Raw genomic sequence first — 14542 nt, forward strand, 5'->3', positions numbered from 1 at the left:
TATTCATAAACTGAAACATCGTAAATGCAGTTTACAATGCTCCGTTATGAATGGACAGGTGTGCATTCGGAAAAGGAAGGAGCCGGTAAATGACAGATTTACCGGCTCCTTCCTCCACTCTCCATCCTGACAGATCTGAGGCAGGGGGACAGGAGGAGGAGCGCAAAAGGACATGGCAGGGGACCTTGGAGCACGGAGGAGGTCACAGGGGACAATCGGTGTGGCGACGGGGGCAGTTACAAGCACCAATCTCCCTGTATAGATTTCATTAAAAGCAGCTGAAAGCCACAGGAGGGAGGAGGAGGTGGAGAAGCAACCGTCAGCTGCTTTACTGAAATCTATACAGGGAAATTGGTGCTTGTAATGGCCCCCACCAATCATCCCGACTGCCCAGGTATCGGATTAGGCATCAGAGCATTTGCACGAGTACAAGTACTCGGTACCGGTATCAGCACCGATACTAATATCGGTGCAACCCTAGTAGCTACACACTAACAGAAGATGAGGGGCTGTGCTAGAGAATTGACTCATCCTGGAGTGGTCATTTTTTGTAATAAGTTCAAAGGCACATTGCGGGTTAATAAAATTAATTTATGGAACCAAAAAACACTGCTAGTAAAAGAACTGATTTTTCTGTTTATTTACTTGCAATTGTTGGCGACAGGTTCTCTTAACCTGTCTGCTAGTATCAGCTGTCTGATAGGAGTGTTTATAGATATTATCAATCACAGATGGAGTTAGAAATAAACTAATATACTGCCGTATTTTTTAGTTGAACATGGTGTTTCAGTCACAACTTTTCTATTTTTATACTGATTAACATAGGGAAGGGTCAGAAACAAACCACTTTTATGGCTGCCTGGAGTCCTTTGGTGAGATGTCCCCTCTACCACTTGACAACCGCCTAACTGGGAAAATACGTCATAATTTTACAGTAGAAGACCGGGCTTATGGCTGCAGCTTGCAGAAGCCATAACCCCGCTATTAAAATTTCCCTCAGCCGCTGCTCTTTCCGATAAAAGTGAGCCAAGCAGCCGATTAGCCGCTGGATCACTTTTAGAAGCGGTGGGAGGGGTCGCCCCACCACCACTGCTTTTCGGTGGTTCTTGGGCTTACTTGGGAAGCCCAGCAACCAATGCTGTTGCAGTGGCTTGCCATAGAGATTTGCAGAGGAAACATGGCCTCCGCTCATCTCTATGACCTAGGAGGCCGAGTGCAATGTCATGACGTCATTTCCAGTTTACGGCCAATGTAAACAATGCCTTTTTTCTTGGGGGGGGGGGGGTTGGGTTTTGATCTGATGTTTTCCCATTATAGACCCCAGATCTCCCCATAAGAGTCGCAATGGAAATCATACGATTTTTAGGTTGCACAAGTGTGAATGGAGCCTAAAAAAGAATCTAACAATATTTTCTTGTTATCACAAGAGATGTTTACATTTCTTGTGACAGCAATAAAAGGTTTTTTTTTTCTTTTTCTTTTTAGGAATAGTGTAAAAATAAAAAAGTAATTTTTTTTTCTTGCTTTTTTTTTTTTTTTTTTTAATGTTACGTAGGTCACACCAACATATGTAAAACGGTGTTCGCATCACACAGGTGAGGTATCGCCGCAAACGTTATAGCGAGAGCAATCATTCTAGCACTAGACCTCTAACTCTAAACTGATAACCTGTAAAAAGAGTCGCTTATGGAGATTTTTAAGTACCATAGTTTGGCACTATTTCACAAGCGTGTGCAATTTTAAAGCACAATATGTTAGGTATCTTTACTTGACGTAATGTCTTTCATATTTTACAAAAAAAATGGGTTATACATTGTGGAGTTTTTTTTTAATCAGAGTATTATTTCCCAAAAAATTGTGTTTGAAAAACTGCTGCGCAAATACCATGTGCCAAAAAAAAAAAAAAATTAGAATGTTTGGGGGTTCCAAGTAATTTTCTAGCAAAAAAGTGTCAGAATAGGCCTGGTTCTTAAGTGGTTAATGACAGATGAGGGTAAATCTTCCAAATGGCATACAACAAAAAAAAAAAACACCCTTTTCTCCCAGTTTGAGCTAGAGTTCCATTTTACATTTAAATATTTTAAATACTATCTATCTAAAGCTGAACAGACCATGAGGGTATATAAATGGCAATCCTACTTTCCTTAGTTAAGGGCTTTGGATAGCCCAGGCAATCCAATGTTGAACTTCTGGCCACACTGTGGTTGTCCAGCAATCCGCATTGATAACGGCTGGCCATTTACCAGCGACCTCCTGCAACTCATGGTGTCGCCCAGCCCCCTATGCCATCTACATCTTGTGATGTGACTACAAAGCCCAACTGATAAAAGGTACTGATGCTGTCTAAGATGTAGATGGCACAAGGGGAGGCTGAGCAACACCATAAGTTGCATTGTGTCACTGGCAAATGGCTGGAAGTTTCCAAGGCTGATTGATGGAAGACCAGAACCTGGACAGAAGTCAAACATGGGGTTATGCATTTATCAAGTTACATGTGTTGTACGCTGTTTAATGTCCATAGAGTGATTCTAGGATAGATTTCCACCTTCAGGTGTTCCAGTGCAATAGAACCCTTATTATTTAAAGGGAAGAAAAAAAAAAAGTACAGATTATGGGGAATCGGTGTGCGTTTTTACTTGTATGGCTGGCATTCTATCTTGTGCTATGCATTTATCAAAGTACATGTGACTAAACCATCAAAAAAACATTACAGCACTCAATCCAAGATGCTTAAAAAAAAAAAAAGGTACTTGAGTGCACAGTGCTTCTTCAGGTGAGGTCTTCCACAGATCAGGTAATCTCCAGTCAAGTGTAAAAAACACACACAACAGGACACAATTCCTCGTGCATTACTACCAAACAATTTAATGAGTGCCAAAAAAAAAATGCAATGCCTCAGAGCTCTGAGGGAGGGGGCTTGACTCCCGAAACACGGTAGCTTTCCTACCAGATGGTCCTAAAGAAGTTGTTTGTTATATGCCGGCTTGTTTAATCACTTGTGAGTATCCATTTGTCTTTTGGGGCTCAATAAATTATATGGTGGGCAATGCACGAGGAGTTTCACCCTCTTGTGTGTGTTTTTACAATCAAAGTACATGTGTTATATGGCTGACTAATGTTCATAAGGTAATTCTAAAAAAAAAGGGGACATCACCATCCTCAGCCCTGACAGCTGCAGTCCCTGATTGTCTCTTTAGTGCTGGAATGTTGATGGGTGCTTCTAGCAGTGCCCACATTTCAGCTGAATGACATGGATGTTAGTCCTCCACCAATTAGAGTGCTGACGTGGCTGAGAGGAATGGCAGCAATACTGATCAGACTGGCAAGCAGAGTGGCTTCAGCAGATGAGCTGTCACAACCAGAACTTGGGTAGAAGATCACGGGATCATGGATTACATTACTATTTTTTCATTGCACAGCTTGAGTTCAACTTTAAATAAACATACCACCAACTGAAAATAAAAATGGGCTTGAAGACCCTTTAATAATCTTGAATTCCCATTGCAAAAACAACATTTACATCCTCTCGAAAACAATATCATCGTTTGGAAACCGTCAAGGAGATGTTCTTCGGATGCTTGCTATGTGCAACGTCGCTGTGGAAAAATCAAATGCGAAGGGAGAAAATGAGTTTGTGTGTGCTGTATTCACTAGCTACTTTGGAAAAAAAAAAAAAAAAAAAAAAAACTACTGTCTTTTGGCACTCAAACTTGAAACCGCTTGAATTTTCCTCTTGCTGGGATGCGGAGTCCATCTGAGTCACTTTACCATGATTTTGCTTATTAAATAATTTTTGGATTGTACTCTGCATAGCTGCCAAGTTGTCCCCTTACAGCCAGATATTCCAGCAACATATTAAAGCCTTTTCTGTAAAGGGGATAAAGTAGCCGCAGACATCGCTTTTCGCACCAGCAAGATTGAAAGACATCAGGAGATAGGCCTCAAGTCTCCCAGCTGCCTCTCGAATTTGCTCAGCTCTATGTCCTTTACAGTTCTTCATGAACTCGCTCTTCTTCTGTCTTCAGTTTCAGCTCATCGGCTGTGATCTTCCCATCATTGTTGCGGTCTTGATGTTCAAACATGTCGGAAATTGACTTTTCCCGGTCTACTCCTGGTAGGAAGCGGCCCTTCCCTTCTTTTACCTGAGCCTGTAAGAAGGCGGAAAACTGCAAAAGGAAAAAAAAAAAAAAAAGTTAGTAGAAATGTTATCTTCTCCTGCCGATTCCTGGGATCCGATTGCACACCCCCAAGGGTTTGAAATAGGACCATTGCTGACTAGGCACTTTCTACAGTGCAAAGTTTTAGCAAATGGACTGGACAGGGATGTATAAGCCAGTTATTAATCAGGTTAGTGCCTCCGTTGACCCCCTGACAGGGTCACTTTAAGGCAGGGATTCTCCAGAGGTTCTTAGGGGGTTCCTTAAGCTGTGGCCGATTGACCTCCCATCTTATTTTGCCTTTAAGTGGAATGACACCATTGAACATTCAGACCACCACTGTAAGAAATGTATTTATTCCTACTGACCAATAATGTAAGGGGCAGTCTTCCTACTGACCCCTAATTTTTTCCGGCAGTTCCGTGAGACATGAAAATTTTAAGAGTTCCTCTGGTGTGAAAAGGTTGAGAAAGGCTGCTTTAAGGTATGAAGACAAGTTAAAAGCATATCAAATCAGCTGGGAACAGACAAAATACCTTCAAGCACTGTAAGTTACAACACGAGGTTTTACCATCGTTTATGATGGATCTGCTAAGCAAAAGACCCTTCCCTACATCACCGTGTATGCTGTGCTATACAATATATATGCAACAATGCTCTATTCTGTATACTAACTATCTTTACGCCACACAAATTGAGCTTGTACACATGCTGTCTTTTAAATACACCGCATTGTTACACTCTATACCCAGAGCTGTATATGCTACACTGTGTATATTGTGTTGCACTCTATATAAAAACGTTCTACATTATACCGTATCTGTACACTGTGCTTTATGCTCTGGAAATCAACACTTGTCCATTTTGCTCTACTTTAGCTATTCCACATCAGTCTGCCATTTACAATATGTTTTAACTTATATACTCCACTCACTTCAACCTTTATACGATACTTGCTATATTCTACACCAGTGGTTCTCAACCTCAGTCCTCAAATACCCCCAAAGGGCCAAGTTTTGGGAACTTCCCTTAGATAAAATAGCTCTCATCAATACCATGTCATTGGTATTGATTTAAATCAGCTGTGCAAAGTAAAGGAAAACCTGAAAACTTGGATCTTGGGGGGTACTTGAGGACTGTGGTTGAGAACCACTGGTGTACACCATTCCTCTTTTTACTAACTTGCAGCACAGCGAGTTCATACAGAACTGGTTTCCTGGCTTCAATTCCCACCAGGGACCCCATCTGCATTGAGTTTGTTAGTTCTCTCCTTACTTCTTTAGGTTTCCTCTCACAATCGGGATTCCATCCAAAACTGGCTATTGTGTCTGTATCTAGTAGCTGTGTTAGGGATGTTGGATTGTAAGCTCTGTCAGGGTCTTGAATAGATGTAAATGGTCTGTGTATTCTGAAAATATGAATATATGCTATATAAATAAAGAAGATAAATCTTTGGCCACTCACCTCTTCCAGTGGAACCTCACTATTCTTATCCAAGTCCATTATTTCAAAGAGGTTGTCTGGAGTGTCTCCAAGCCAGATGAACAGGTAACCCTCTGGGACCCCTTCTTCTCTGTGAAATAACTCTACATCAAACCTCATTACAGCACTGGGGGGAATTCCACGGGCTACAAAGAGGTGGAAGAGGAATACTCTCAAAATCTTACAGGTTTCCAAAGAAAAGTAAATGTAAACATACAAAAAGTGCATATTAAAAAGGGAAACTACAATTGTTTTGGGTCAGTCATACAATCTTGGTTTCGGAAATACATTTAATACAGGGCTCACCTATGACAAATGATTTACAGAGCACTCTGGGTCCTCTAATGAGAGGGCACAGGAGTAGTTGTTTGCTTTCACACATTATTTATCCGATTGAAACTTCTGACAAAGCAATGCAAAGGAAGGGGGGGTTTAGCCACTCATTCTAAATCATATGTGTGTATAAATTTTGTCTCAGGAAACTGAGCATTGTAAAAAGACAGACAATTTCCAAAATGACAGATAAGGATAGCCTTGAAAATGTGCGAAAATTAGCCTAGAGGGCCACCTCCTGGCTAACAAAATACTTTACTAAAGAGAGTACCAGTTTGAAGTCTAGTTTTCATCAGGAACCTTATTGTACAAGCTCTTCCAAATCCAAACAGAAGACAAAAAAAACTTGCAGTCTGCACCCCCCACCCCAGCAATTGTTAAATGCTTGCTTTTGCCTAGGAGGTAAAAAAAACCAAGGTGTAATACCTTATTCCTTGCTCCAGCAATGCAGCCTCCTCTCTAAGGTGGTTCTGGCCCCTGTTGCACTTCTGCCTCCTCCACATATAACTCACGGTTACTAGCTCCGCATTGGGTGTTATGGCACTCAAGGACCACTCACAGCCCAGCATGACGAAGGGAGAAAATTACTTAAAAAGGGGTAAGACAAGTAATGCAGCCTTTTAATTACCACCTAGATGTAGTGAACATTTAACCCTTGTGGTGAGGATTGGGGGGCACTGCAAGGTTTCCCCCACCTTCCAGCTCGGAGTTTGGCTTGAATTGCCTCATATGTGTAAGCTAGCAATTAGATAGTCATGGATACCATTTTCCTGGAAATTTGGATCTGAAGTTGGATTCTAAAACTTCAGGTGTCAACTGTTATGTGGAGAATTATTGGGACATCATATTACTAATGGTCTTAGACTTAAAATTGCTAAATACAAGTCAATTTGGTGCCCATAGCATGATGTTTATGCTATCCATTTTCACAGCAATGCAGTGTATTGCTGTCTCCCAGGGGCACGCTGGAGTATTTGTATCCTGAATATGCAGCGATGGGATTGTATTGAGCCTTCAGCATTGCTGATACTAAATCCAGGATCTAATTGATGCATCCGGTGCTGGCCTTCCTCCCTCTAATGGCTGCTCCTATAATTAGTAATACTGTTTACATGCCCCTGCTGAGATATTGAGCTATATCCAATATACTTTCTAACTGCTGATTGAACTTTCTCATCCTACCGTGACTTGCATGATTTTGCATTTCAATTTAAGATAGAGAGACATATTCCCTTCTCTGTCTCATCTGTGAACCTTGGCCGTGTCCTGAGAAAGCCTAACAGCGAAACGCGTAGACAAGGGCTCACTGCACAATAATCATAGATGCTATATGTTACAACTGTCATTTTGTTTTTTAGATATTTGTATTTTTCAATAAATTTATATTTTTTATACTGCTATGTCTTCTCCACTGTTTCTAAGCCTAAAAAGTCCGCCTCCCTGGTAATACTCAGTACTACCTTATGTTATATCTTCGATGGGGTAAAAAGTTCTATCTCTATTTGCGGATGATACTAAGCTAAGCAGGGCAATAACTTCTCCGCAGGATGTGGAAACCTTGCAAAAAGATCTGAACAAATTAATGGGGTGGGTAACTACATGGCAATTGAGGTTTAATGTAGAAAAATGTAATATAATGCATTTGGGTGGCAAAAATATGAACGCAATCTATACCCCCGGGGAAGAATCCCTGGAGGAATCTAGGATAGAAAAGGACCTGGGGGTCCTAGTAGATGATAGGCTCAGCAATGGCATGCAATGCCAAGCTGCTACTAACAAAGCAAACAGAATATTGGCATGCATTAAAAAGGGGATCAACTCCAGAGATAAAACGATAATTCTCCCACTCTACAAGACTCTGTTCCGGCTGCACCTAGAGCAGTGGTTCTCAACTCCAGTCCTCAGGACCCACCAACAGGCCAGATTTTAAGTATTACCTTGGGGAGATGCAGACAAGAATACTGCAATCACTGAGCAGCAAATGATATCACCTGTGATGTATTTTAGTTATCTTACAAACCTGGCCTGTTGGTGGGTCCTGAGGACCGGAGTTGAGAACCACTGACCTAGAGTATGCTGTCCAGTTCTGGGTACCAGTCCTCAGGAAGGATGTACTGGAAATGGAGCGAGTACAAAGAAGGGCAACTAAGCTAATAAAGAGTCTGGAGGATATTAGTTATGAGGAAAGGTTGCGAGCACTGAACTTATTCTCTCTGGAGAAGAGACGCCCGAGAGGGGATACGATTTCAATTTATAAATACCGTACTGGTGAGTTTAACAAGACACGTGGCCACTCATTAAAATGGGAATAAAAGAGGTTTAACCTTAAACTATGTAGAGGGTTTTTTTTACTGTAATGCCCCGTACACACGGTCGGATTTTCCGAAGGAAAATGTCCGATCGGAGCGTGTTGTCGGAAATTCCGACCGTGTGTGGGCTCCATCGGACATTTTCCATCGGATTTTCCGACACACAAAGTTGGAGAGCAGGAGATTTTTCGACAACAAAATCCGTTGTCGGAAATTCCGATCGTGTGTACACAAATCCGACGGACAAAGTGCCACGCATGCTCAGAATAAATAAAGAGATGAAAGCTATTGGCCACTGCCCCGTTTATAGTCCCGACGTACATGTTTTACGTCACCGCGTTTAAAACGATCGGATTTTCCGACAACTTTGTGTGACCGTGTGTATGCAAGACAAGTTTGAGCCAACATCCGTTGGAAAAAATCCTAGGAATTTGTTGTCGGAATGTCCGAACAAAGTCCGACCGTGTGTACGGGGCATAAGAGTGGCAAGGATGTGAAATTCCCTTCCACAGTCGGTGGTCTCAGCGGGGGGGGCATCGATAGTTTCAAAAAACTATTAGATAAGCACCTGAACGACCGCAACATACAGGGATATGCAAAGTAATACTGACATATAATCACACACATAGGTTGGACTTGATGGACTTGTCTTTTTTCAGCCTCACTTACTATGTAACAGTAATCATCAAGTGGAGAAGATATGGCACAACAGTTACATTACCAAGAACTGGACGTCCATTCAAAATTGATGAAAAGAAGAGAATAAAACTGTCCAGGGAGTCTGCCAAGAGGCCTACAGCAACATTAAAGGAGCTGCAGGAATATCTGGCAAGTACTGGCTGCGTGGTACATGTGACAACAATCTCCCGTATTCTTCATATGTCTGGGCTATGTTGTAGAGTGGCAAGACAGAAGACTTTTCTTACAAAAGAAAAACATCCAAGCCCAGCTAAATTTTGCAAAAACACATCTGAAGTCTCATAAAAGCATGTGGGAAAATGTGTTATGGTCTGATGAAACCAAGGTTGAACTTTTTGGCCATAATATCAAAAGATATGTTTGGTGAAAAAACACTGCACATCACCAAAAGAACACCATACCCACCATGAAGCATGGTAGTGGCAGCATCATGCTTTGGCCCTGTGCCAGCCGAAGAAAAACAGCCCCAAAGCATGATGCTGCCACTACCATGCTTCATGGTGGGCATGGTGTTCTTTTGGTGATGGAAATTATGAACAGTTCCAAATACCAGTCAATACTGGCACAAAACCTTCAGGCTTCTGCTAGAAAGCTGAACATGAAGAGGAACTTTATCTTTCAGCATGACAAGGACCCAAAGCATACATCCAAATCAACAAAGGAATGGCTTCACCAGAAGAAGATTAAAGTTTTGGAATAGCCCAGACCTGAATCCCATTGAAAATCTGTGGGGTGATCTGAAGAGGGCTGTGCACAGGAGATGCCCTCGCAATCTGACAGATTTGGAGTGTTTTTGCAAAGAAGAGTGGGCAAATATTGCCAAGTAAAGATGTGCCATGCTAATAGACTCATACCCAAAAAGACTGAGTGCTGTAATAAAATTCAAAAGGTGCTTCAACAAAGTATTCGTTTAAGGGTGTGCACACTTATGCAACCATAATACTCGTTTTTATGTCTACTTCCCTCCACCTAAAAGATTTCAGTTTGTTGTTCAACTGAGTTGTACAGATTATAGGTCACAAAAAAGGTGGAAAAAGTTTTGAAGTGAGAAATGCGTGTGTGTTAGTGTTAGTGTGTGTGTGATATATATAAAATTTTTATTCCATGCACATTCAGGCCCACAAAGTCAAACAACTGTGGCTGTTGCTTTTATTAATGGAACATCTGCTACTCAGATTATAACTGCATAGTCCAGGAAACAGTATGAGCTCATGTCGGCAAACAATGCTGACCGACAACAGGTCTTCATATTACCTTTTATGTATATTTAAAAGGCTTATGATTATGTCTACAAAGTCTTCTCATTGAAGAGGAACTAACAATATATAAAAGATAAAGGAGTAAAACAGGAGAAATGCCCCCAACCCAACCTGCCCACCTGTGTTTTGACAGTTTGATTTAAGCAGTAAAGAGGGTAATTCAGAGCTACAAAAATGTAATCAGCACAGCAAGAAGCAATCCTATAAGGCCTCTTTCACATGGGCTCCTCCGCTAAGCGGAATCCACTTGTTCGGCGGGGGTTTTCTCCACTGATCTCTGCTGAGCAGGCGGATGACAGGTCTGTGTCCGCTCCACTATGCAGAGCGGACACAGACACAGACACAGTCCCGCTCTCCTCTATGGGAAAATTGGATGGAAACGGACTTCCTGCGCACTGCCATCCAATCCGCCAGACTGATGGGGAGTAGGACCACCTGTTTTTGACAGACAGGATCGGATCGGATGGCGGTGGGTGTCAGGGGATAAAAGTAAAGTACGGTGTAGTTTTAATGAGAGGCACCGAGGGAGTTCTCAGTGCAATTACTCTGTTTCTCATTTAAAAGGAATTTGTCATTATGGACATCTCCTTTTCAATGCCCGTTCCCATTGTCATGCTGAACAGTGGCTGGAGCAAGAGACCAGGAAAAATGCAAGTAAAGACTTCTGACTTTCATGGTTGAGGACCTCCAGTATAGTGTGGGAGATTTACTAAAACTGGGGCACTTAGAATCTGGTGCAGCTGTGCCAATCAGCTTATGCAGTTAAACTTTGACAATAAAACCTAGAACCCGATTGGTTTTTATGCAGAGCTGCACCAAATTTTGCACTCTCTAGTTTTAGTAAAGCTCCCCCAGTAAATCGAGAGGGTTAGCAAAAACAGCCAATCAATTAACATTTTCAGAAGGGGCAACCAGATATCGATCATGACAGGTTAAGTGCAACAAGCATTGTGTGTAATAAACCAGCTGACTCAGAGACTTAAGCTGACCATAGATGGATCGAAATTCGGCCGGTTCAGCAAAGATAGGTCGAATTGCCATCCATGTTTGGCCATCCCTGTTCAGTTGCAGGAGCAGATCATTTCTGTGTATTCTGGCATGCATGGGTGAGGGCGGCGCCCGTGTGCCTCTAATGGAGGCGCCTTTTTCTCTCTCCTTTGCTTCTTTATAATAGCTCAACCTGAAATTCATACACTCAAAATGCAGAAGTGACTCAAGGTGTTGACTCATCCCATACAGGTCGTCTCACACTAGCATTTCAGTTGAACAAAGTCAGCCACGGTGCAAGAAACCATGAAGGGTGCCCCACGACCCAGGCTTCCTTTTGGGCCCAGGACCCTTCCCACCAACCCTGGGGGGGGGGGCCTTTTTTACGGTCCTGCTGCGGGACCCTTTTACATTGTTTGTAGCGGGCCCCCTTCCTGCAGTCTTGGGGCTCCCTCGCGGCGGCATAACGCCATTGCCCGGTTGTATGTGCAACCTTTGCAACCCTGGTAGTTCTGACTCTCTGGTACCAGTATTTTTTTTTTTTTTTTCGTGATAATTTCTTTTTTCTCTCTTTATCATTTTATTTATCCAATTTTTCTTTTTTAAGATTTTTTTTTTTTTTCTTTTAACAGGAGCCCTGTTGGGAGGTTTTGGTGAAATATCAGGCGTCTTAAAACAGCCCTCTGATGTTTCAGTTTTGAGACAGAAAAAGGTGATAAAGGAAACCGCACTCAATCTCCATCTCTGCTGCACAGAATGAATGGACAGGAATAGCTCTGTACAGAGAATGCCGTTCATTCACAAACTGAAGCATAGTAAACACCATTTACTATGATTCATTTTCTAAATGGACACAGGAGAGATCGGTACCGATCACTCACTGTGTCCATTTAGAAAAGGAAGGGGCCAGTAAATGATATTTACTGGCCCCTTCCCCGTTCTCCATTCTGACACAGCAGCTGGCAGCAGAGGGAAGGGGTGAAAACAGCAGCAGTGTCCCGGGGTAGGGAGTTGCACACAAGGGCCTGGGGGTAGCAGAAGAGAAGAGGAGAGGCAGCATATAGATAGATAGATAGATAGATAGATAGATAGATAGATAGATAGATAGATAGATAGATATAACTATATATATGTATATATATATATATATATATATATATATATATATATATATATATATATATATATATATATATATATATATATATATATATAATTATCTATCTATTTATATATATATAAAATTATCTATCTAATTATCTATCTAATTATATATATATATATATATATATATATATATATATATATATATATATATATATATATATATATATAGCGCAATAACTCTCGGTGGAGCTGCTGGTTTAAGCGGGTCTGTTACCTTCACTCTGCTTCCCTCTGTTTCACGGGCACCGGGTCTAGGGTTCCGTTGAGTTTACCTCTGGACGATACACGCACCAACACTGGAGTACGTTTTCAATGCTTTATTAAACACTTGACTTAGGAAATAGCAGGAAAGAGACGAAAGGGAAACTGAAGAAGAAACTCAAACATTTTTAGGGTTCTTTTAACAAATGTTCGGGTAGAATTCAGATATTGTATGGAATGCGCTCCCCTCGTGGGACACACTCCTTGCTCGTCTGGATAGGCCTCTCTCACCAGCCTAGCAGCCAGTACGCAGCACGAATCAAAGTCTCTGCCACAGGATGTATCAGATTTTCTGTAATGAATGTCAGTCACAGTGCCTGAACCTTTAAGCCAACCCGGCAACACTATGCTGTATAGTTACTTTCGGATACGTCCTCCAACCAAGTCACCAGGCCCCTCTATAGACCAGCACGCTGCGTGATCCCTCCAAGACGGGTCCTCCCCTGGGATCTCCTCGGTTGTCCAGCTTCGCCATACAGGACCGACAGCTCAGGACCATTCCTCAGCCGCGGTGGTAGGCCCCAGACAAGCCTCTGGACCCACCCCTGCACCGTAGTATCGTGGAAGGTAGCTCCTTAATGCATACCTGTCGGCCAGGAGGGCCAGCAGGTGGCTGAAAAACGAACCCCAAAATATGGCGTCTGTCCCATAACTACCCTCGCCCAGAATGCAACTCGGAGGACCACCTCCATCGAGTTGTCTCCGGGACAGAAGAGCATCCATACGCTTCAACACGTTGCCTTTCCAACACTAACCAGTGATAACAGCAACACCCACCGGTCAGCATGGAAACACACACAACGTCAACCAAGCTGGAACAGAGGCGAACTTAACCTTCCTAACGAACAAGTTACTAAATTTACCTAACGTGCGGTAGATTGCAAATCTACCAGCGCTACATATATATGATCTTCTAGGATCTACGCACAACCTGTTTTAATCCCTTGTCTTATACCTGGATATCACACTCACCTCCACTTTCTCCATGGCCCAGATGTGGGGGAACAGTGAGGGATCTTTTCTCCCCAACACACATGCCTGTTAGACCCAACTCCAGACCATCTATTACTTTGTTTGCTCCGAGGTTGATCTGTTGGGGGGCTTTAAAGTCATACCTGGCACACAAAAGCAATTTATTAGTGTCTCAGATCTTCTGAGCCAAGTTCACCTATTAGCGGGTAGTTAGCAGGAGGTATGCTGTACTTACGAGGAGAAGATCTGAGTTCCATCCATCAGAGAGCAGTTGTAGTGATACTGAATAAAATCACCCTTTTTGGAAGTAACGTTGCACACCTCTGGTTTATAGATCACCTCTATATCCACAGAGTCTTTGGGATTGTGAAAATCTAGCACATGGACGTCAAATATCAACACAGCAGATCCAGGAATGCTTTCTCCTTTAAAGTTAATAAAAATAATTACTTGAAGGGAAATTTGAGTTTACACCATGTTTTTTTTTTTTTTTTTAAACAATGAACTCACAATTTGTAATGTTTGAGCCCTTGATGGTGGCCATACATGCTTCGATTTTATACAATTTTTTTAGCTGATCGATGTGCAAAGCAATCAAATCCACAAGCAGCCATAACTTCACTTCCAATCTGGACTCAATTTAGATTGGATTCGGGACGATCAGCCAGGGCGGAATATTGATTGTTTTGCATTGATTAGCAAACTAAGACTACATGGTGGAGGAAAAGATGTGATTAATAATTTACAGTCGTAAGTTACAATCATATCTTAACCCCTTCACGCCGACCGCCTCTTTAAGAGTTCTAAAAGCCGGGAGGCAGAGGCAGACATTCAGGTTATGTTACCACTGTGATTGGCTTTCACAGCGATCATGATCAGAAAGCTGCTGATCGCAAGTATGCATTGGGAGCTTACC

At 42.1% G+C, this 14542-nt stretch overlaps 1 protein-coding gene across 2 annotated transcripts in view; it reads right to left on the reverse strand.

Moving 5' to 3' along the window:
- Positions 1-3453: 3453 nt before the first annotated feature.
- FKBP10 (FKBP prolyl isomerase 10) overlaps positions 3454-14542 on the reverse strand; it is a 29092-nt gene continuing 18003 nt past the window's right edge. For both annotated transcript variants that reach the window (XM_073607902.1, XM_073607903.1), the window contains exons 8-11: positions 13862-14051; positions 13627-13769; positions 5622-5785; positions 3454-4166 (exon numbers count right to left, since the gene is read on the reverse strand). In XM_073607902.1, coding sequence (XP_073464003.1) covers positions 3987-4166; positions 5622-5785; positions 13627-13769; positions 13862-14051 — 677 coding nt within the window. In that variant the 3' untranslated portion in view covers positions 3454-3986. The remainder of the gene's footprint in view (positions 4167-5621; positions 5786-13626; positions 13770-13861; positions 14052-14542) is intronic.

The sequence above is a fragment of the Aquarana catesbeiana genome, linkage group LG12 (genome assembly GCF_042186555.1).
Source record: "Aquarana catesbeiana isolate 2022-GZ linkage group LG12, ASM4218655v1, whole genome shotgun sequence".
NCBI classification, from domain to species: domain Eukaryota; kingdom Metazoa; phylum Chordata; class Amphibia; order Anura; family Ranidae; genus Aquarana; species Aquarana catesbeiana.